Here is a 22008-nt window from a genome sequence, read left to right as displayed (position 1 = left end):
CTCTACCACTCCTGCGTCTATCAGTGACTGGATAATCATTACCAATGCCTTCTCGCCCTCTGGCGATATCCGATATTGTGGGAGTTTTGGGAGTGTTGCGTCTGGTCGGACAGTAATGTGCACTGGGTCAATTAACATACGCCCTACGTCCGAATCCGCTTTGGCCCACAGATACGGAGGTAGAGTGTCAAGCAGGGACGCGTCAACGTCGGTGATGGAAAACATGTGTCGGGGGGAGCAATGTCTAAGCAGAACGGGGTTGTCGTAAAGAAACACTCGAACTCCATCTTGAGAACACCTGATCGTCGCTCGGAAGTGTTTCAGTAAGTCAAGTCCCATAATGGCGTCAGGGCTATTGGAGGAAAGCAAGAACGTGGTGTCGGTGGTGTTGTTTTCTACGTCAAAGAGAATCGGGGCAGACAAAGGGTTGGTGGAGGGCGTTCCATCGAAACCTGTCGATGTTATGAGTGAGCCAGACAAGGGTGCCCTTGGAATCAGTCGTTTAGATAACGCACTACGTGTTGCGCCAGTGTCTACCAGAAATGGAGACTTGGTACCCAGGACCTTAGCAGTGACATAAGGGCCCTGCTGGTCAACATAGAGCTCGACTGGATCCCTCCCTCGCCCTTGGCTGTCCTATGCGAAGGTGTGAGTGTCGTCATAGTCAGATTGTTGATATTGGTTCTGCCTGGGTCGATCGAACGTATTTGGTCTGCTTGATCTGTCATTAGTCGCGTCATTTGGGGGCCCTCGTTGTTGTCCCTTAGGTCTCGGTCCGTTTGCTACATCCCTGGGGTCTTTGTTTCTGATCATTTCCAGAAGAACTGGGCACTGGGATTTCCAATGGCCAGTCCCTTTGCAGAAAGCGCACTGGTCTTCTCTAAGGTCTGTGCGTCCACTGTAGGAAGTCAGAGTGCGGTCCTGGGGAAATGTAGTCTTAGGGACGTTTGTCTGGTAGTTTCCCCGGTATTGGTCTCGTCCTATAGTCACCCCTTGCAGTTTGGCAATCATCACCCTCTCTTTTAAGTCTTTCTTCTTTTTCTCTGTCGCCCTATCGTTTTCATTTTCCTGATGCTCATAATATTGGGCCATTTGGAGAATCGCTGTAGGTTTGGAGGCTGCCCAACTACTCTCGCTGGCCTGTAGTTTCTGGGAGATTTCCGATGATAGGCCCTTAACATAATTCTGGACAAACAGATGGTGTCCGGTTGCAGTGGTCATGTCCTGGCCGCTGTAATCGGAGAACACCGTTTCAAACCGGGAGAAGTATTCCGATACATCCTCCTGGGGTTTTTGGCGACAGGCTGTTACTATCGACCAGTCCACTTTCTTTTCTGGGATTAGGGTTTTTAATTTCTCTACGATTTTATCTGGGAGGTCTAGAATGGATTTCAACGGCTTTTGTCCTGGTCCCCGTTGTTTGTCCAGGTCATCGAGTTGTGACCAGGTATGTCCAAACAGCTCAAGGTGGTCGACTTTCCGGATTTGCTTCCACACATCAGCTGGTAGACATAACCCGAAGAACAAGTCGATGTCAGCCAGGGTCATAATCGTTGAGCCCAGGGCTGTACCCAATTCAGTATAGAAGGCAGTGGGGTTTTTACGTAGGTCGGGTAGAGATTTCCGGAATGTCAGTATCTCTTGCCGGTCCCATGGCTGGTAGACCCAGTTGTACACTACCCTTCCCTTCGCATCTTGGTTGTTTGCATCATCGTGAGTCCCTGTACCCCGAGGAGGAACCCAGTAAGGGGCAGCCTCACGTATCGGCATCATGGTGTTAGATTGCTTGGTTGGTGGTTCGGTCACTACGGAGGCTGCGGATTTAGCTCCCGGCTTTCGTTCAGTGAGGTGGCGGAAAACCTCAAGCGTACGCGTAAGGAGGTCCGACACATCACACTCGCCCTCATCCCCGATATCGACCTTCCGGTACAGAGTCCTTAGGCTCTCGGGACCTTTGTCTCGATATCGGTCCTCGTATGCATTCAAGACATGATAACACAGTCGTACGGTAAAATGTCGTCTGTGACTCCCTGTATACGAGCTGAACATATCTGTGATGTACTCTTCATCATCCTTTCTTTCTACCAGTGTCCTTGCTATTTTGTCGATCCCCGCTCGCTCATCTTTGTCTAGTCTGTTTGTTCTTGCAGGGCCAGCCCCTCGAGTCTCATGGTCGTCTAACGTTGTTGTTGATGCGGGTTTTAATACAAGGGGTTCGGCTGGCACAGAGGCCATTGGGGCCGACGCTGTGGCGGTACCTTCGTTTGTACCTGGGGGTGGCGCGTGCTGCGCCAAGGGTTGAGAAGGGGCATATGGAGGGGGCATGTAGATGATAGGAGGACCTAACAGCAGGTCCTCATTGGCTCGTTGTTTCGAGGGTAAATCAGGGTAGAGCATGGAGGGGGTTCTAACCGGACACTGGCTTGGCGTTTCCATTTCTAGTTTCTGTTTAGCTTTCTCTCTTTCCTTTATCTCTTTTTCTAGTTTCTGAGCAGCTAGGTGGGCTGCTTTTCGCAGCTCTTTTTCCAACCTACTCTCAGTTTTCTTTTTACGTTGTTCAGTTTCTTTTCGCCACATGCCGAAGCTGTCAAGCATAGTAGGTGTTGTCTTGTTTTTACCCAGGGCAGTTTCTAGCGTTTTTATTTTATCATCATCGAAGGATCCTATCAGGGGCCATTGACTTTCTTGACCCTTTTTTGTATATTTATGCCATAGTTTACTATAGGCTATAGCGGTCAATCCATGCTTCATGAACATGTCCTTATTAGGGGTGCCTTCCAGTGGGGCTGGATGGTCCATCTCTAATAGGCGGTCCGGGCTAAACAGGCTACTAATCAGTGGGGAGAAGACAGACATGACGGCTCGTAACGAGGGACTAAAAAGTCAGCACTGCCTATCTTATCACTAGGTGCAAAGACTGGACAGAATATTTCTATTCTACGTTGTTTGCAGGCAGTGAATACCTCATGGATCAAAATAACAAAAGACCAATAAATAACAATGGGGAGAATGAGTAGGTCCGCAAAGATCTGCGTTACCTACCCTTTTCACTGTCTGCAAAAAGGGTGGTCTCTTCCCTGTTTGCAGACAGGGAATCTCCAGGAAACAATAGTTTTGCGAACAACAGTTCAGTTTCAAGTGATTATTGAGTGGGGGAGAAAAAAATAAGCACGGCTGCTGCCCTACCTATCCTCCACTGCTTGCAAAAGAGAGAGCCCGTTGTTTCTCCGTTTGCAGACAGTGAATCTCCAAATAAATAAAAGAGAGCAATACTAGTATTTTTAAACAAACAAGCAATCAAGCAATCATTTCGCAACTTGTCGTGATTACACGACCTTACCCGGACCGCATGGACAGTTTCTTGTCTTCCGAATCCAGCGCCCGATCGTCCTCTCTTCTCCGTTATCCTCGCGGCACTCCTGATGGTTCCCAGTCAGGACCGTAGATCACTCGAGAGAGGTCTGTTCGGAACCAGTGAAGTTCGGATGATCGGCTGTCAGACGAGGGTCTATCGGACAGACGCGTTCCCGATCGTTGCAGTCGTTCACTTTGTCGTCAGGACCTCTCCCACTGGATCCATGGGTCGCTGATGGGCCCCACGTTGGGCGCCAATTGTTGAAAATAAGGGGGGCACTACCAACCAGAATATAAGATCCTTAAGTATTGCCCGGCGGTGTCGCCTCTTGAACCCACAAAGAAGTTAAACTATTGAAGAGGCAGGCGCTGGAGACTGGAAGGCAGGAAACAAGGTTTTTATTTTCTCCGGAGGAGAACACAACGAAACGGACAGAAGGTATCGTTCTGAGGTGCTCTAACTGCATCCCTGAGGCCTGGCCTCTTATACACAAGTTTATCTCTTTATTGCATGTAACACATTCTCGTCGATACTTTGATGTACGGAAAGACATCCTCAGAATCCCCCTTCCCAGCCCGTTCCCACGCAAGGTTACAGTGGAAGTCCCTGCCCCGTTCACAACAGGTGATGATCATCGCGCAGCTGGATATTCCGCCGATTCACGGAGTGTGTGGGGTTCGATCGGATCTCGTAGGGCGGGGGGCTTTGATCAACCCGGGGATCCCTTGCTGGGGGGAAACTTTCTATTGTACGGGGAGGGGCAAGGATTGGTATCGGCAGAGCTGGGTGTCGGCCTGGGAACGGGGAAGACAAACGGGCACACGGGGAAAAGGGGTTTGCATCAAAGGGCCGGGGATCATAAATGGGAAGGAGGGAGGTGTTGCGCTGGGAACAGGACGAGGGCCTGGGGCAGAGCAGCGCCGAAGAGGGGTTTTATGATTCGCGGCAGGTGCAGGCAGGGGGGTTGTCAGCGAAGCTAGGAGGGAGAGAGAGGCGCGCTGGCTCTCGGCGAGAGCAGGGAAGCCATGGTGCCCAAAATGGCGGCTGTTTTACGCGCACAAAAGGTTTAAGGAGAGCAAGAGGGCGCCGATAATGTTGACGGTTTCAGCCCAACTTTCAACAGTGTTTCTTCAGGCGTTGGATCAGGGAAAATGTCAGGGTTTTTTTCCAGATCGCTTTCTGTAAAAGTTACTGAGATTTGTGATGCTGAAAGGTCTACATTGTTTGGAAGACTAAGCCTGTTTGAGATCACCATGGTTTGGCTAGATGCTGACTGTACTTCTGGGGTTTTTGCAGTTGCCAGTAGTCCCAGTGAGGATCGACGAGCGATTTCAAGTTCGGTTGAGACTCTCCTCTCAATTAAACTTATGCTTTGGTCGATAAATGTGTTTGCTTTAGCTAAAAAGTCATCCATTGGGCCCAGTAGTATTTCTCCTATACCATTCTTTTTTGGTTTTTTCTGCTTGCTAGATCTTGTGTTCATTCTTGTAGTCATTTTCCAATAATTAAGCGTTGAGAGCTCTTTTTGTGTTAACTATCAAGTTATAAGAGTATTCAATAAAGATAATTAATACCTGTGTTGGAACGACCTGGATGTGAACTTAGGGGGGTGGGCCGGACCGGACTCTCACGTTCTCGAACGGCCTCAAACGGCCCGCTCTTTGCCCGGTCTTCGCCCCGGGCTACGACCCGCGCGCGTCCCGCTGCGCGGAGGAAGTAGTGTAAGTTATATGCTTGTGGGCGGTGGGCGTCTCCGCCGGGGGAAGAGGAACCAGCTGTACAACGTGGAGGTTGCTGGTCCTCGCAGTCCCCCGGCTCACTGGTGGTGGTTTCAATTGCCTAGCCTCGACCCAGGGGACTCAAGCTGGGAGCGCTGTGCACGCCCTGCCGATTGCAGGGCTCGCTCACACCAGCGAGTCCTCGTAGAGGGGAGGCGGCACGCAGAGGAAACGGGAACCAAAGGCAGACGGAGCTCTGCTCTTTCCGTGGACAATGCAGGCAGCACGCTACTGGAGTTAGCTGAGTGAGTGGCACCCGCGGAGCGGGTGTCACGAAAGGTAATGGGCTGATGGGCGTGTCCGTGGGCGTCTCCGCCGGGGGAAGAGGAACCAGCTGTACAACGTGGAGGTTGCTGGTCCTCGCAGTCCCCCGGCTCACTGGTGGTGGTTTCAATTGCCTAGCCTCGACCCAGGGGACTCAAGCTGGGAGCGCTGTGCACGCCCTGCCGATTGCAGGGCTCGCTCACACCAGCGAGTCCTCGTAGAGGGGAGGCGGCACGCAGAGGAAACGGGAACCAAAGGCAGACGGAGCTCTGCTCTTTCCGTGGACAATGCAGGCAGCACGCTACTGGAGTTAGCTGAGTGAGTGGCACCCGCGGAGCGGGTGTCACGAAAGGTAATGGGCTGATGGGCGTGTCCGTGGGCGTCTCCGCCGGGGGAAGAGGAACCAGCTGTACAACGTGGAGGTTGCTGGTCCTCGCAGTCCCCCGGCTGACTGGTGGTGGTTTCAATTGCCTAGCCTCGACCCAGGGGACTCAAGCTGGGAGCGCTGTGCACGCCCTGCTGATTGCAGGGCTTGCTCACACCAGCGAGTCCTCGTAGAGGGGAGGCGGCACGCAGAGGAAACGGGAACCAAAGGCAGACGGAGCTCTGCTCTTTCCGTGGACAATGCAGGCAGCACGCTACTGGAGTTAGCTGAGTGAGTGGCAAGTATACATCTAAATCATCACCACTGATGCATTTGTCATTAATATACTCCACTCAAATAACCTTGCAACAACTCAATTATTTGTGCAAAAAATACTCACCTGTCAAGTTTGCAAATCCAAATGAAGTTCCCCTATTGTAAAGGAAGCCGAATAACATGATTGATTCAGGACCTATATTTTGAGTGAAAAAAAGCCATATCTATTGCTTTTTTTATTTCTTGTGTGCCAGTTGCACTATTAATCCAGTAGTGAGAGCATTTTGTGCAACCTAGGTTCACAATGTTGGTTCGAATTGTTATAGTCTAACTAATCTCCCAGACCGCATCTGATTTTAAAAACCAGGTAAATCAGGTATTTATTGTTGATGGGTACAGGAAGACGATTCCCTGATACTATAGTTCATGTATGATTCGTTTGAGATTTTTTTTGAGCCTCTGGATGGATATTGCTTTTGAACCTGCGGTTCATCCTCACATGTAAACTCGAACACAGCCGTGAAAAAATTTGGATAGAAGTAGTTTATAACAAGTGGGGAAAAAAAGAACTAAAAGCTACTAAGGCAACTTATTACTCAGAGAAAATATTTCACACACCAAACACTGCGAAAGCGGTATTTTCAGGCATTAAGGAATTGAAAAAATCGTCCTGTTGCCCGGTGGATTATAGGTTAGAAGAGTAATGTCAGCTATTTGCAGAATTTTGATTTAGAAGACTGAAGTCAATTGGCTGCAAGCCCGATTCATTAAATTACCCTAGAAAGTACCAGACTACCCTGTGTAGGGATTATAGAGGTATTTAGCCAATGTGTTCCGGTAAATGATGACATCTTGTCTGCCCTGCCATGAAAGTACCTGCTACTAAAACCACATTGCCCTGCCCAGGAAATTATTAGCTCTTCCTTTGCTACAGGTTTGTTGCATTTTTGATGAATTTAAAAAGGCACGAATTATGCCACTGATTAAAAAAGCCAACACTAGATCTGGGATGTATTGAGAACTTCTTTTCGGCTATACTTCGAGAATGCGCGGCGTTTATTCAATTGTCGTCTTTTGGTGACGCGCACCATCGGCTATATCCGGCCCGGCAGGTTTTCGTGCTGGAGGTAGGGCAGAGGGTGTGCCGGCAGAAGTACTGGACGGCCTACGTCGATAAACAGACTAGGGCGTGCCACCTGCCCTGATCCTGTAGCGCTATCGGTCCCAGAGACCGTGAGGTGTGAGATAGGTCGCCTCGGTATCAGTGGCACTCGCTTCTCCTGCTCAGGCACATACCCCAGACGTGTGGGGCGCCGCAGGGGTCGGCACTCTTCTCCCTGTTGTTTAATTTAGAAATGCTAACTCCAGTTGGCTTAAATGATTCAGGGGCATATTCGCAAGAAGCTCGTTAAAGACCATTATCGCCGTTTTAGCGGCATTTTTCTGCAGCTAAAATGGCGATAATTTTAACGAACTTCTTGCTAATATGCCCCTCATTCTTTTGACTAGAAATCCTTTATGTACGGCGACGATACACAGATACTTATGTGATCAATAGGGATCCGAACAAAGGGCTACAAACGTACCCAACTGTATTTTAACTCCTTGCGTGCTGCCGTCGGCCGTTGGCCGATGCAGCCCCGTCCACCTAATAGAACGCCCGCACTGCAGCGGAAAACCCCCCGCGGTTAAGGCGTTAAATATTCGCCACTGGGTGACATAATTATTTTCAACTAAATGGGAAGAAAGCTGAACTCATCACTTCTCGAAACGACCAAATCACCACATTCCAGCCTATCCGAGACGTCAGTGAGGTGACAGGATTGTCTCCTGGAACTATTTTGTCTGCCCATAGTGGCCGTATCCGGAAGGCCTCAGGTAACGTCCCTAACAGACTGGGACATTAGGCAGTTGGAGGGTCTCTGGTGCCTTCCACCTAATAATGCAACTTCAGGAATGCCACCATTAGCTGAAAGTGGGGTGTGCAGTTTAGTTTTAGGGTGAGTGCACCATACAGGAAATTACTTAGAATGGAATGTAAACCAAAACTGGTATCAATATGAGCTCCAGGATTCCAGTCTTCCAAACGATGCAGTGAATACCTAAAACAAGTGTTCAAGGTTCTTATCAGGACTCATTTAATATGTTTTCAGTGCATGAATGTGTGAGCGAATGATGAGAAAATGCACATTTAAATGTAAAGAGCATTCTTAAGAACTGAAATTAAATGTAAAACTTCTGATACATTATTATAAGAAGTTCCACTTTTCTCAGTACATCTCAAATGAATACATCAAGACTATGAATGTCTTAGATGTCTCCATTAAAACAATGCTCATTATAAGTTCATCTTTAAACATATCGGCATGTGTTCTCTTTGTTAAATTAAAGTAAAACATTTAAAACTTCACAGTGTAACCGTGGTCCCAAATAATGCATGGACCAGAAAACGTTTATGTTTACGATTATCAGAAAAGATCCTGTCCTGGAGAACAACATTTCCAATACATCAAATGAAAGTTATGCAAGAAGTAAAATCAGTTGAATTTATCACTTAGGAATTACCTAAATGTCCACACATTCTCAAAAGAACCCCAAAATGAGATCTACATTGCTCCACTAAATATCATTTAATATTTGCATTTTGGGGGCACCTGAGGACCATTTTGGCAATATGTGTAGGTAATTTGTCAGATAAATGAGAGGTTAGAAAGAGGTTTTTGAGTGAGGAAGATAGGTGTAACAAAAGGGGGGAGAAGACCATTCACAATTTTGAACACTTGCTACACCATACATATGACTGATAAGGCCAATGCCCAATACAGCCTGGGAAAGACAGATAGTGATTAATTAGAGATGTGCTTCTTGACTCTTGTTCTGTTGCTACCACATTTAACTCCCACACAGACCTACCTGGTAAGTTGGTGGCGTTAATGCATCGTTTCTGAGTCACATCAAGCACCAGAGGGGGGCTGCAGAAACAATGGTAGGACCCTGGTGTGTTCACACATTCCCCATTCTGGCAGGCATTTGGGTTACCACACTCATCGTGATCTGCAAGTGGAGAGAGGGAGAGAATAACAAGTTACTTATCTATCATAACGCCCCCTTCTATAGATACTCTATCCAACCGCAGTTTCCCCGCCTTGTTAATACCCCCTCCAAGTGCAAGACTGGCTCTGAAGAATTTCCTTTGGCAATTCTCTCGTGCATCTGTAGGTGACGTTGTGTGGCTCCATGTCAGATCTGTTCTGTACTGTCTTGCTGGGTGTGATGTTGAGGCCCCTACACAGTCACCACCACCATGTGCTGATGTCAGTTTCTTTCTGATATCTGGCTGTGCCACTGGACACAGAGCCTTAGTAATCAAATTGTACCAGCGTGCAGGTCTCTAAGATTGAATCTTATAAGCATAGAGTTGAAGAGTACATTTCACAGAATGGGGTGGAGGGTGGGTTGGGGAGGAATCAGCAGTGAGATATAGTATACACCAGAAACAGTGTTACCAAAGGTAAGCAAATGATGCATACTTCAGACCATAGATTCCTCACTATGTGAATACATACCAAAGCAGCACCTCCCCAGGTGGTGGGTATGTAGAATGGCTCATACCAGGAAATCCTGCAAGAGAGATTGAGCAAAATACCCCTCCTGCCAGACCTGGCAATCCATGCAACAGTGCTTTGTGAATGTGTGAACCGATATACAAGTAGCAGCCTTGCAGATGTCCAAGACTGACTCAACACGTATCAGCACAGTGGTAGCAGTCTTTTCCCTGGTAGAATGAGCACATATTCTTTCTGGAGGCTGTTTCTTGGCCAATTGGAAGCAGATTTTGATAAACATGACTATTCGTCTTGAGATGGTTCACTTTTGCACAGCTTTTTCGTTCTTTGCCCCAGAGAACCCCACAAACAGCTCATTTTCCACTTGATGGTCCTTGGTATAATGAATATAAAAGAGCAAAGCTCACTTTGGGTCTAGGGGATGAAGTCTCTCCTCCTCTTAAGATGGATGAGATGGGGCAAAGAAAGCTGGCAGAGTAATGTACTGTCCTATTTGGAAAGGTGTAACTTTCTGGAGAAATGCCCATTTAGACCTTAGTTCAGGCTTATCCGGGAAGAAGGTGGTTCACCGTTTTTGGACAGATAGAACTTGAAGTTCACTCACTTGATGAACTGAGGCTATTGCTATGAGGAATGCTGTCTTTAAGGTGAGCTGTCAGAGATGGCAGTTGTGCATTGGCTCAAATGAGAAAAGTGAGAACCAGATTGAGTTCCCCATGAGGCATCACAAATGGTTTTGACAGGAACATATAGATCAGCCATTTTAGAAAGTGCATCACAAAAGGTCATTTGAATAAAAATAATGATTGGATAAATGTATAAAGACTGAAAGAGCTGATAAATAACCTTTAGCTATCCCCACAGCAAGGCGTTGCTGGTCAAAGGATAAACAAAAGAGTTATATGTCAGGCAACTGTGCCTGTAAAGGTAGGCTATTTCAGGGCAAAAACCAGACAATAAACTCGGCCCAGCTTCCCACATAGATTGTTTTAGTTGAGGGATGCATGGCTGCCCAAAAAACCTTTCCTCCTTAACCCCTTCCATGCTGGTGACGAACCCCAGCCGTCACGCTCCACGGTGCTCGTGTGCTGATGACGGCTGGGGTTCGTCACGGCCCCGCCCTGTTCGTGCGGCTGCCGCACACGGGGGGAATCGCGGCCGCACGGAAGGGGTTAATAAGGGAGATCAAAAGCTGTCAACTGTTGCTGTTCAATATTCAAGCAAGTAGACTTAGGTAGTGCATATTAGAGTGCAGGACTCTGCCCTGCTACTGTGACAGGAGGTCCTCCTGAAGGCAGTAGCGGCCTGTGCAGGCAAGAGCGGTGGGGCTGGGTGGGGGGGGGGGGTTCGACAGATGGCAAAGAAAAATGAAATATTTATTTAATATCCCCGTGGTCTTCTGTCGAATCCCCCCCAACCCAGCCCCACTGCTCTTACCTGCACGGGCCGCTGCTGCCTGAAGGGGCAGCCAGATCAGACAACAGATGCTCACGGCCAGAAGTACTGGATACCACAGTCTCCTCGCCCAGTTCTGAGCCACTAGGATGACGTGTGCCCAGTTGTTCCTGAACTTCATTGGAACCTTGGATAAGAGAACTTTAGGCAGAAAGGCCTACAGGAGTCCTGGGCTTTAATCTGAGCGAACAGCATTTCCCAGTGAGAATTACCTTGGGAGCTACAATGTACAGAAGTTGGGACACTGTGCGCACTTGCCAGTGGTTAAAACATTGAGTAAGGGTTCTCCCTATTGCTGGAAGGTGCTCTGTACCACTTTTGAGTGCACCTGCCATTTATGATCCACTAGGCAACGTTGGATGAGCTGGCATTTAACGATCCTGCCAGATGCTGTATGGCTAGGGAAATGCCCAGATGACTCAACCATTTCCAGAAGTGCAAGGCTTCATTGCACAGGACTCACAAGACCTTTTCACCCTGTTTGTTGCAGTACCACATTACGGTGGTGATGTCCATGAGACTTACACCCTTTCCCCCTTGATGGACGGGAGGAATGTGTTAAAACGAAGTATGGAAGCTCAGACATGTCTTGTAGATGGTATTAGTAGATTTATTCTTGTGGTAATCTTACAGGTTCTCAGATACAGGAAGATGTTCAGATCCTTGGTAATGCCCCATCAGGAGCAGGGTCCTCTCAGCTCAGCCCATCACACCAACTGAAACGCTCTTCATACAAAGCAACCCCAACATTCCATGTGACATCACCACACGCTGAGCAGACAGGCAGAGAACCATAGTGGGGAAACTGCATTGGCAATAAGCACATTACAACACATCTCCCCCCTTAATAATTAAACATTCAAAGGAATAGAAGAAGATGAGAATGCATTGATAAAAACAACCAACTCATCCCCTAAACATTCAAAGGAATAGGAGAAGATGAGAATGCATTAATAAATACAACAAACACATCCCTCCCCTTTGATAATGATCATAAACACAAAAAATGCATAAAGATGGAAAACACACTTTTGACAGAAAGAAGAAGACACATACCAAAACAATATAATACCTCCTTCTCCCTGAAAATGATCATAGAAAAAAAGAAATAAAATACAAGAAAATACCTTCTTAAAAACAAACAAATTCAAAACCTCACACAATACCTAATGTGCCATACACTAAATCAGTAGAAAAACTGCGGTAAAACAAATCAACCACAATACTAAACCAGCATAAAACTGGGGCAAGACAGGGATCTACAACCCAAACTACACAAATCCCAAAAACCAAGGGTAACAAGTGTGAAAGTAGGAGTTAGACTACACCTGAGATAACTCTCCATGTGTGTACCCGTCACACACAGTCTATGTAACGTATAAACATAACACAAGGCAAACCAAAAACCTAGGGTATCCATTAACCCCACGTGTGTAGCCGTCACACACAGCATGCATACATAACACAAAGCAAATCAAAAACCTGGGGTATCCCTTAACACCACGTGTGTAGTCGTCACATCACACACAGTCTATATAGCATTTATACATAACACAAGGCAAACCAAAAACCTAGGGTATCCCTTAACCCAAAGCAAATGCAGGGTATCCTTTAACCCATGACACTCTCGCTAAACTATGGGTATCCTTAAACCCATGACACACTCACAAAAAACTATAGGTAAACCCCAACCCAACACTCAACACTCGCGAGCACTCTATGGGTATGTCTAAACCCAAAACAACAAATTCTAAAATAGTATAGAGATGCAAAACCCAAAACTGGAACAACCACCACCCTCCAAAATTACACATAATAGATGCAAAAATGCCCCAAAGATTACATGTCAAGCATATCCAACATTAAAAGAAAACCATATCATGCAACTTCTCACATTATAGAGAAAAGAGCATAATAAAAACATGCTGAGTTATCTTGTAGTAAATACATCAGGTGTGCATGTCACCGCCGATCAAAGTTCTCATATGCGCATTCACTTATATTTTAAACGCTGCAATTCCAAAGTGTGTATGATGTGGAGTACACATTCATATAGATGTAGTAAAATCCAAAGTGTGTGTATCACTGAAGTAAAAATACATAATGCACAAATGCTGTTGTTTCCTCTCCAGGTAAAGTTCAATATTTACTTTCTTTTATAGCAACTAACAACTTCTTATCTGCTTATTAGTCTTCTTTTCGCCGCTTCTGTAACGAGGAGAACATCCTTTAACACATAAAAAAAACTTCTGTCAGCACCGTAATCGCGTTGCTAAAGCGTTGCTATAGCAACCAAGAAAACAAAATGGCCGCCGTATGCGTGGTTGCGTGCGTGACGTAATGAAGTCAGAGCGCACTGCATACGCATACAACGGGAAGTGAAGGCAGAGAGCGACAATGGTGCGTGAGTGAATAACAGCACGAGCAAAGAACGGTAAGAGCGCTTGTTACTCGTTGCAAGTTGAAAAAAAACCAAATGCCACAAGGTTGAATTCCGACTCGAATTGTAGTAAAATGAAGATGAAAGAAAAAAAAAAAAATATTCAGAACGCTCAGAATCAAACTTGTTTCCACCGCAATCCCAAAACAATCCAAATTTAACGGTAAAGTTGCATCCAGTGCGCAGAATGGCAGAAACAGTCATCAGGCATCCAAATTCGCAGTGCTTCTCCATAGGTCAAATATCACGCGGCTGCAGTCTATATATCCAAAAATACTGCCAAATCCTTACGGGGATGCAAGTTTTCCCTGCACACATCGCTGCATCTCTCACTGCTGACAATACCCAGGGCGCATTGCTGCTTTCCACACTGATGTTAATACCCAGTACACATCGCTACTTTCCACTGGGGTGATGAGGCATTCACTTGAAAACAGCTTAGTTGAAGTGTAATTTTCCTTTAGCACACGTCACAACTGCCAATCTCATTGAAGAGTCAGTCAGGGTCAATGCAGGGACAATGTAACAGAGACTGTCAGTCATTATTCAAAGGCAGCAAGCAGGTAAACAGAAACTGGTACAATTTAGTTAAGGACGGCAGTTGACAGGGTGACTGGTGGGGCATTAGGGGTGCCTAGTTTCATCCAATCCATGAGTTTCAATACAGTTACTTGAGTCTTTTAAGTCCTATAATTTTCCAATCAGTAGGAAATTCTGTAAATCGTTGCTTCTTCTAAATGGGCTTCTTCTACTTCAGTTTCTTAAGTCAAGTCCATCCAAGGTAGCTCAGGTAGGTTCTTTTTTAAATCGTCGCCAGTGTTAAAGCGAAGTATGGAAGCTCAGACATGTCTTGTAGATGGTATTAGTAGATTTATTCTTGTGGTAATCTTACAGGTTCTCAGATACAGGAAGATGTTCAGATCCTTGGTAATGCCCCACCAGGAGCAGGGTCCTCTCAGCTCAGCCCATCACACCAACTGAAACACTCTTCATACAAAGCAACCCCAACATTCCATGTGACATCACCACACGCTGAGCAGACAGGCAGAGAACCATAGTGGGGAAACTGCATTGGCAATAAGCACATTACAACAGAATGCATTCCAAATCCAAGCTAGTCTCACAGAATGGACAAGTGGTCCTCAGGAAGCATTGTGATGTGGGAGTCATGTCAGGAGGAGTGGCGAGGGAAGTGAGGGTGTATCTATTTTGGATGATGTGGAGCACCCATAGGTCTGAAGTACTGCTGTACCACCCCTGGAGGTAAAAGGTGATCGGGCCTCCTACAGGGTGACTGAAAGTCAACAAGGGCAAATTAAAGTGTTTTTGTGGTGTCTCCAGAGGGGCCAGGGATTCCATAGTTTGTTGCCCTTGGGGTCAGGATGCTGGTGCCTGGATCCGAGACCTGTGTCTCGAAAGGCCTGGGATATTTGCTGTTGCTGATACAAGGGTTGACATGGCCCCTACTGCACCCCGCGTCTGAATCCTGGAAGGGGCAAAATTGTAAGGGGAACTGCCAAATAGGCAATGCAAGCCCAAGGCAGTGTGTTGTTGCATTGCTCTCCTTGAAGCCTCTATGTCTGAGTCTGCCTTGTCTCCGAAGAGGCGTGTGCCATCAGATGGCATGGCCAGCAAGGATTGTTTTACATCACTCGAGAACCTTGTGGAGCATATCCATGAACGGTGCCGATGGACCACGCTGCTCCTGACTGCCCTGCCCAAGCAGGTGGTAGTGTCCAAGCTCAAGCATACAACATATTTCGCTGTGTCCTTACCATCATGTATGATCTATTGAAGGTTAGTGCGCACATGATAAGCAAGCCAGATAGCCAACCAGAGAGCCAGCAAAGGCCAAGTGCCTCCCAGCATCCTTCAGTAGGGAATGGGTGATACCTGCCCTTTTTGTTGCCTGGAGTGTGAAGGTTCTCCCTAACCACTTGCTCTCTGTGCACAGTTTATATAACCAAGGGGTCTATTACGATGGTGGTCGGGAACTCACCCCGACCTCATGGTAGTGGGAAAGGACCGCCCACCAGGACCGTGGCATAACCGCCAGTCCAATTAGTATGCTCCGCAGTCAAAATCCGACCATGGCTGTACGATCGCGGGCTTTAACATTGCGGCGGTTGCTGCTGCCAGTAGTACCGCCATGATGTCAAAAGAAGCATGTCCAGCGTATCCCTGCACTGCGTGGCAGGCACTGCACAGTGCCTGCCACCTGGTACAGGGACATGGTACCCCCCCCCCCCAGGCACCTACACCCCCCGACACATTGGGGGCCCGCAATGGGACCTGGAGACATTCTCGGCATGCCTTTCCATGGCGGCTCCACCGCTTCTCACTGTTACCTTTTTCCACATAGTGATATTGACATGAAGCTTCCATGAAATTTGTAGGTTGAAGCCACAGAAGCAGATGAGCCATTGATGGCGACGATGGAGCTCTAATAGCCTAAAGTGGCTCCAGCTGAAGTTGACAGCAGGCATCTAGTTGTTGAGTGGGTGTATGTGCACACATGTTGACAGTGGCATAGCTAGACCTGAGACAGCCCGGGGCGGTTCCTGCATTTGCCGTATTGCGGCAGGACTCCTTGAAGGGGCCTCGCGAATCTACGGATTGCCACGCCTCGACGCTGCCACACGGAAGACGGCAGGTGAGAGCTGGGGGAACGGATTTTTGACATTTTGTTACCCCCCCCTCAGTGACATTTTGTCACCACCCTCAGAGATGACACCTGGGGCGGCCCGCACCCCCCTTCCTACGCCACTGCATTTTGAAGCTCAGCATCAATGGAATCCAGGAAAGAAGACATGATTTGCAGCCTGACTTATGTTAGAGCATACATGTATGTATGTATACAGGAACTGGTGTTGTCAGTTTTGTTGACCCAGCAAATACTGCATACTTCAGAATGGGTAGCTGCATGGAAGTGCAGTATGATTGGTGCCTTCTTATTGGTTGAATTAGTTCACTCTTGTTGACATATGTGATAGGTGTTAATTGCAAGGGAACATCCAGATGGTTTCAAAACAATTCATGTACCAGAGTCCAATGCTTGCTGACTGCCAGCAACAAATCTCCAACGAAATAAAATGCTGGGCAATAGGATAGCCAGCCATTATTTTCATTTGTGTTCACATTTATTCTAGTTTTGCTTCTTTACTAGAAGAACAAGCATTTGCAATGCAATAGGTCTCGCATTATTAAAGTTAGAGCTATTGGCATTGTAAATGGCAATGCCTTTTATTTATGTTTTTGCTTTTAAAACATAAATAAAAGGCATTGTCATTTTCAATGCTAATAGCTTAAACTTTCGCAAAGTGAGACCTATTGCATTGCAAATGCTTGTTTAAAGGACGCCCCAGACACTTCTTCCCCAACCTACCAACCTTCAGCGATAGGACAAAACTGCAAGCTTATCTTAGCAAGTCCATACCTGAAAACAGCGTGCTTGGAAGAGCAGCACATGCGCTGCTTAGGATCGAACTAAATTTTTTTTTGTTTTAATAGCATTATACAATATGCTCGGGTATACAGGAAAGAGCTGGCAGTGTTGGATAGTTGTCAGGGGCTATTTATTCGTTTTTGTGTTAAGCGCTACACATTTAGCAAGTCCATACCTGAATACAGCGTGCTTCGAAGAGCAGCACATGCGCTGCTCAGGATTGACCAAAAAAGTCTCTGTTTTAATAGCATTATACAATATGCTCGGGTATACAGGAAAGAGCTGGCAGTGTTGGATAGTTGTCAGGGGCTATTCATTTGTTTTTGTGTTAAGCGCTACACATGTAACATTGTTTAATGTAATTGATACCTAGTGTTAATTTGTCCTTTTTTTCAGTGACTTTGTGTGCATGCGTGCGTGTGCATATATGTATGTGTGTGTGCGTGTGTTTATGTGTTTGCGTTTGTTTGTGTGTGTTTGTATGTACGTATGTGTGTGTGTATGTATGTGTGTGTATGTATGTGTGTATGTATGTATGTATGTGTGTGTGTGTGTGTGTTTCTCTGCAGATTATAGGGTCACATCTCTGCTGGGCAGCCTCTGCCTTTCATCCTTTGGTGTCATTCTCCCTCTGACACGTCATTGGTTTCACACGAGTCTCACTGTGGTGAGAGTGCTGCAGGAGAGTATCAGGGGTACGGGGTCTCTGGATGACAGTTTGTGTGGAATAATCTTTTTACTAGAAAAGTGCTTTAGACCGATGACCCCAGAGCCTGCTCCCATCCAGTGTGTGGTGAGATTTTTAGGATGTGGAGGCTCTGAAGCGACAAGTTTTATAGCGCTTGGGAGCGCTGTGTTCACCTGCCTAGCGCCATAGCTGCCAAGGTTTCAGATTGCTATGTGTGACATATTCATAATTTCAGTGTAATTATGAGTGACATTTTAATGACTGTGAGTGACACTATCTCTGTCCCCACTGACTGGTGTCACCCGACTATCACCAGCGCGGCCCAAACATAGCTGCCAAGTTTTTAGTACACACGAGTAACATTTCTATGTTTTCAAGATAGGTATAAGTGATGTTCACATATCCTGTGCAACACCTTTAGTGATACCTTATAAAGAGCAGTGGTTTAAGAAAATGTATGGTACAAAACGAAAAAACATTTTAGTAAGTGCAGTGTGGTACCTGGATTAAATACACCACTCACACCTGACGTGATTTGTGAAGTTGCCCTGACCCTTTACAACCATACCATACCATACCTTCCTGTAAAATCTTTTAGTAGCATCTAATAAAATTCAGCTGGTAATCTATGGCGGCGCTGCAATGAAAAACAAACATGCCGCCCGGCGTCATTCTGTCTATCTGAGGCCAATCTGCGAAGTGTGTGACACTGGTGGTTAACACCGACAAACAGGGTGGTAAGTGGCTGAAACTACTGTCTACTTACAGTGATGGTTTTCACCCAGAAGCGTGATTGGCACGTCGGTGACTCGCACTGCAATTGGGCTGCTGGGTGCTCATGCCACGAGTGAGCTACCCCTACGGCAGACTTCTGTCCAGGCTGCTGCTGCTGTCCTCACGGAGTCCTGGCAGCCGGCGCTGTAAACCGACAGTGACGCTGGTCAGTCATGGCTTTCCATTAACCCATCCACTGCACTTATTCCCTCTGCCGGCTCGGAAATTCTAACTGAAGAATGAATGCTGCGGCGGCCTGATTATAATGGCCTACAGCACTGAGCAGTGTGTGGCCGGGCCACCACGTGCGAGCAAAAGTGCCACTGCCCCATAATTTGCGGCCGCCTTGGCGCCTTAAGTAATTAAATTCTGGAGGGAGCCTACCCCTCGCGTGTCCCCCCGCATCACCGCCGCAGCCCGGTACAAACTGAACATCGCCGCCGGCCTGCGATCAGGAAGTCAGGCAGGCCGGGCGCGACAACCGGAAACAGGAAGTAGGAGGGCGGGAGCCTACCCCGCCTCCCACGGAAGAGCCGCGGCTGTTTTGAGCACCGGAGCAGGCAGGAGCCTACCCTGCGCCCCGGTGCCGAAGAAGGGAGGAAGAGTCCTGCTGCCGGGCCCTACAGCTGCCGATGAGAGGAGAGCCGCCGCACGAAGGAAGCCGGTGAGTGGGGCTTCGCCTTGTTGCTGAGCTGCAAGGGCGGGGGGCATGTGTGTGTGCGCGCGTGCGGCGGCGGGGGGCTGTGTATGTGTGTGAGCGTGCGTGCATGTGTGTATGTGTCTTGGAGTCTGTGTGTATGCGTGTGTGTGTGACTGGGGGGGGAGGGCGTGTGTGTGTGACTGGGGGGGAGGGGGTGTGTGTGAGCAAGTGCATGCGTGTGTAAAAAGAGCCGATGACTGGAGGGGGGATGGAAAGTGAAAGTAACCAGCGCGCGTGTGTTTCAGTCTGTGTGGTGGCTGGCTGTGTGCGCACGCGTGGACGGAGCCGACGTGCGCGTTCTCGCACCCAAATCTGGTAGAAAAGCTCGTAACACCCTTTTGTCCCTCATTCCCCCGAGACCGGCAACATTAAGTCTCCAGCCTGGACGCATCCTTCGGATGCTAATTCCAGGCGAGACCTAAAAAGGAGAATTGTGCAACCGACTGTCAGTAGAATTGCAGAAAATCCTTTGTTGAGAACAGAGAACTGAAAAACTAAGGAATCAGTCCAAAACAGAGCTAAAACCGTCCAATAAACTAGATCTAATTGTTTTAAAAGCACAAGTTATGCCTGTTGTGGTTGAAGAATGAAATATGGTGTCTTCAGGAGCCTTCAAATCTCAGACGAGGAGCAGTGCACTGTTTGTAAGGCAAAGGTTTCTGCTGCTGAGGTTGAAGATACACAAGCGTATTTAATGTATCAAAGCATGTTTATCATGTCAATTTTAGGCCATGGAACACTTTCAAACAACCTCCACGGAGGGAGATACAAAGTGATGCCAAAACATTTCAGTTATTTTGTACCGTTAACATGTAGGTAAATCCAGCTGACAGTCCACTACAACTATTTTCTGTCCTTATAAGATAGGACCGTTTCCAAAGAGTGTATACTAAGAGGGAATAAATGGAGTAGGTTACGCAAGTAACCTACAATTCAATCCTGGTATCAAAGGGTTACAAGCTCTGTGCAGAGTGATTGAATTGCAGAGGAGTGAATGCCCTCGAGAATTAGTGCATCAAGCTGTACTTATGATAGCTGGATTGCCATTGGTATAGCAAACACAATTCAAAAGGGAATTCCCATGCATGACAAAAGAAGGCATTGTGTATTCTTCCATACCAGCCCAAGGATCTGTTTTTTTGACAGCCAATGAAGAACAAGTTACTTACTTTCAGTAAAGCCTTTTCTGGTAGAGTCTCTATCAATATATCGTTTTATGAATACTACCAGGCATCAGACTGGATCAGATGAGTTTTCAATAGGAATTCCCTCAGGTGTTGGTGGTGTTTGGATAAAATATCGACTTTAAAATATCACAAGAAATAAATGCCGGATTTTAAATATCGTGAATCACAAATATCGGGATGCACTAATATCGTTGACAAGAATATCATTTTATGAGATAAATACTATTGTTTTAAAGAAGAGCAATTTTTAATATCATTCTCAGTAATATAGATGTGAAAAATATTGTTTTTAATTATTTTGATGTGTTTTAGTTGATATGTTAATTTTATGTTACTATTGTTAATATAAATGTTATTTCTGTTAAATATAGCTTGTAATTTCAAGTGATTTAGATTTTGTTTTACATTATTAAAAGTAATTTATACTGTCATAGCAGGTTGTTGGGTTTGTAGGGGTACAGGGTGGGAAGTTAATAAGGTAATAATTAAAAAATCATTATTAATTGTTAATTGATTATTTAATCAATTTTTATTTTTATTATTTATGGAATTCTTATTTATTTTACTTGTATTTTAGTTGTGGTCTGCTAGGTTTGTAGGTATCTAGGGTGGAAAGTTGATTAAGTAATAATTATTTAACAATTAATTAATTGTTATTTAGTTGATTTTTAATTATGTAAAATATGGAAAACTGATTTATTTTACTTATGTTTTAGTTGTGGGCTGCTAGGTGTGTAGGGGTATAGGGTGGGAAGTTGAGAAGTAGCAATTAATTAACAATTATTTATTAATTGTTAATTGATTATTTAATTGATTTTTAATATGTAAATTATTAAATACTTATTTTTGTTTCTTATATTTTAAGTGCAGGGTCCTAGGTTTATAGGGGCATAGGGTGGGAAGTCAATTGATTAATGAATAAATAGCAATTATTTATTAATTTCTAATGAATTATTTTACTGAATAGTAATTGTATATATATATATATATATATATTGATTCATTGTTTTTAGTTTATTTAATATATATACATAAATATATTTTCATGGTAATTAATGATTTTAAAGAAGAATTTAATATTTTTTTCTACATTCATGGGGTTACTCACATATGTCATGTATTTGAAGTAAAGTACTTTCCCTACTCTTGCTTAGACTGCAGTAGGATTAGTAATATTAACCTGTTCCCAGTTCAACACTTTCCCTACTGTTGCGCTGTTTGGAGTGGGAATAGTGATTCTAACCCCACTAAAATCCAACCCTTTCCTTGTTGTTGCACAGACAAGAGTGGGAATATTAAATTTTACTCCTCAGAAGTCCAACACTTTACCTATTGTTGTGCTGTTTGGAGTGGGAATAGAAAATTGAACCCCTCCAAACTCCAACGGTTTTCCTACTGTTGCATAGACTGGAGTGGGATTAGTAAATTCTACTCCTCCGAACTACAACACTTTCCCTACTGATGCGCTATATGGAGTGGGAATAGTAAATTTTACCTCTCTGAAATCCAACTCTTTACCTGCTGGTGAGCTGTTTGGAGTGGGAATAGTAACTTTAACCCCTACGAAGTTCATCCCTATTTCTACTGTTTTTTTAAGCTGATGTGGGCATAGTAAATTTTACTCCTCTGAAATCCAATGCTTCCCCTAGGGTTGCTTAAATTGGAATGGGGATAGTACATCTAACCCCACCGAAGCCAAACACTTTCCCTACTGTA

The 22008-nt window shown here is 45.9% G+C and overlaps 1 protein-coding gene across 2 annotated transcripts in view; it reads right to left on the bottom strand.

Annotated features, from left to right (window-relative positions):
* Nucleotides 1-22008, bottom strand: part of LTBP2 (latent transforming growth factor beta binding protein 2) — a 1439407-nt gene that overhangs the window by 178050 nt on the left and 1239349 nt on the right. For both annotated transcript variants that reach the window (XM_078659886.1, XM_078659885.1), the window contains one exon: nucleotides 8951-9091. In XM_078659886.1, the coding sequence (XP_078516012.1) occupies nucleotides 8951-9091 (141 nt within the window). The remainder of the gene's footprint in view (nucleotides 1-8950; nucleotides 9092-22008) is intronic.

This window comes from Lissotriton helveticus, chromosome 9, assembly GCF_964261635.1.
Source record: "Lissotriton helveticus chromosome 9, aLisHel1.1, whole genome shotgun sequence".
Lineage (NCBI taxonomy): Eukaryota > Metazoa > Chordata > Amphibia > Caudata > Salamandridae > Lissotriton > Lissotriton helveticus.
The sequence above is the reverse complement of the archived record's forward strand: the minus strand, read 5'-3'. Positions and strand labels throughout refer to the sequence as shown.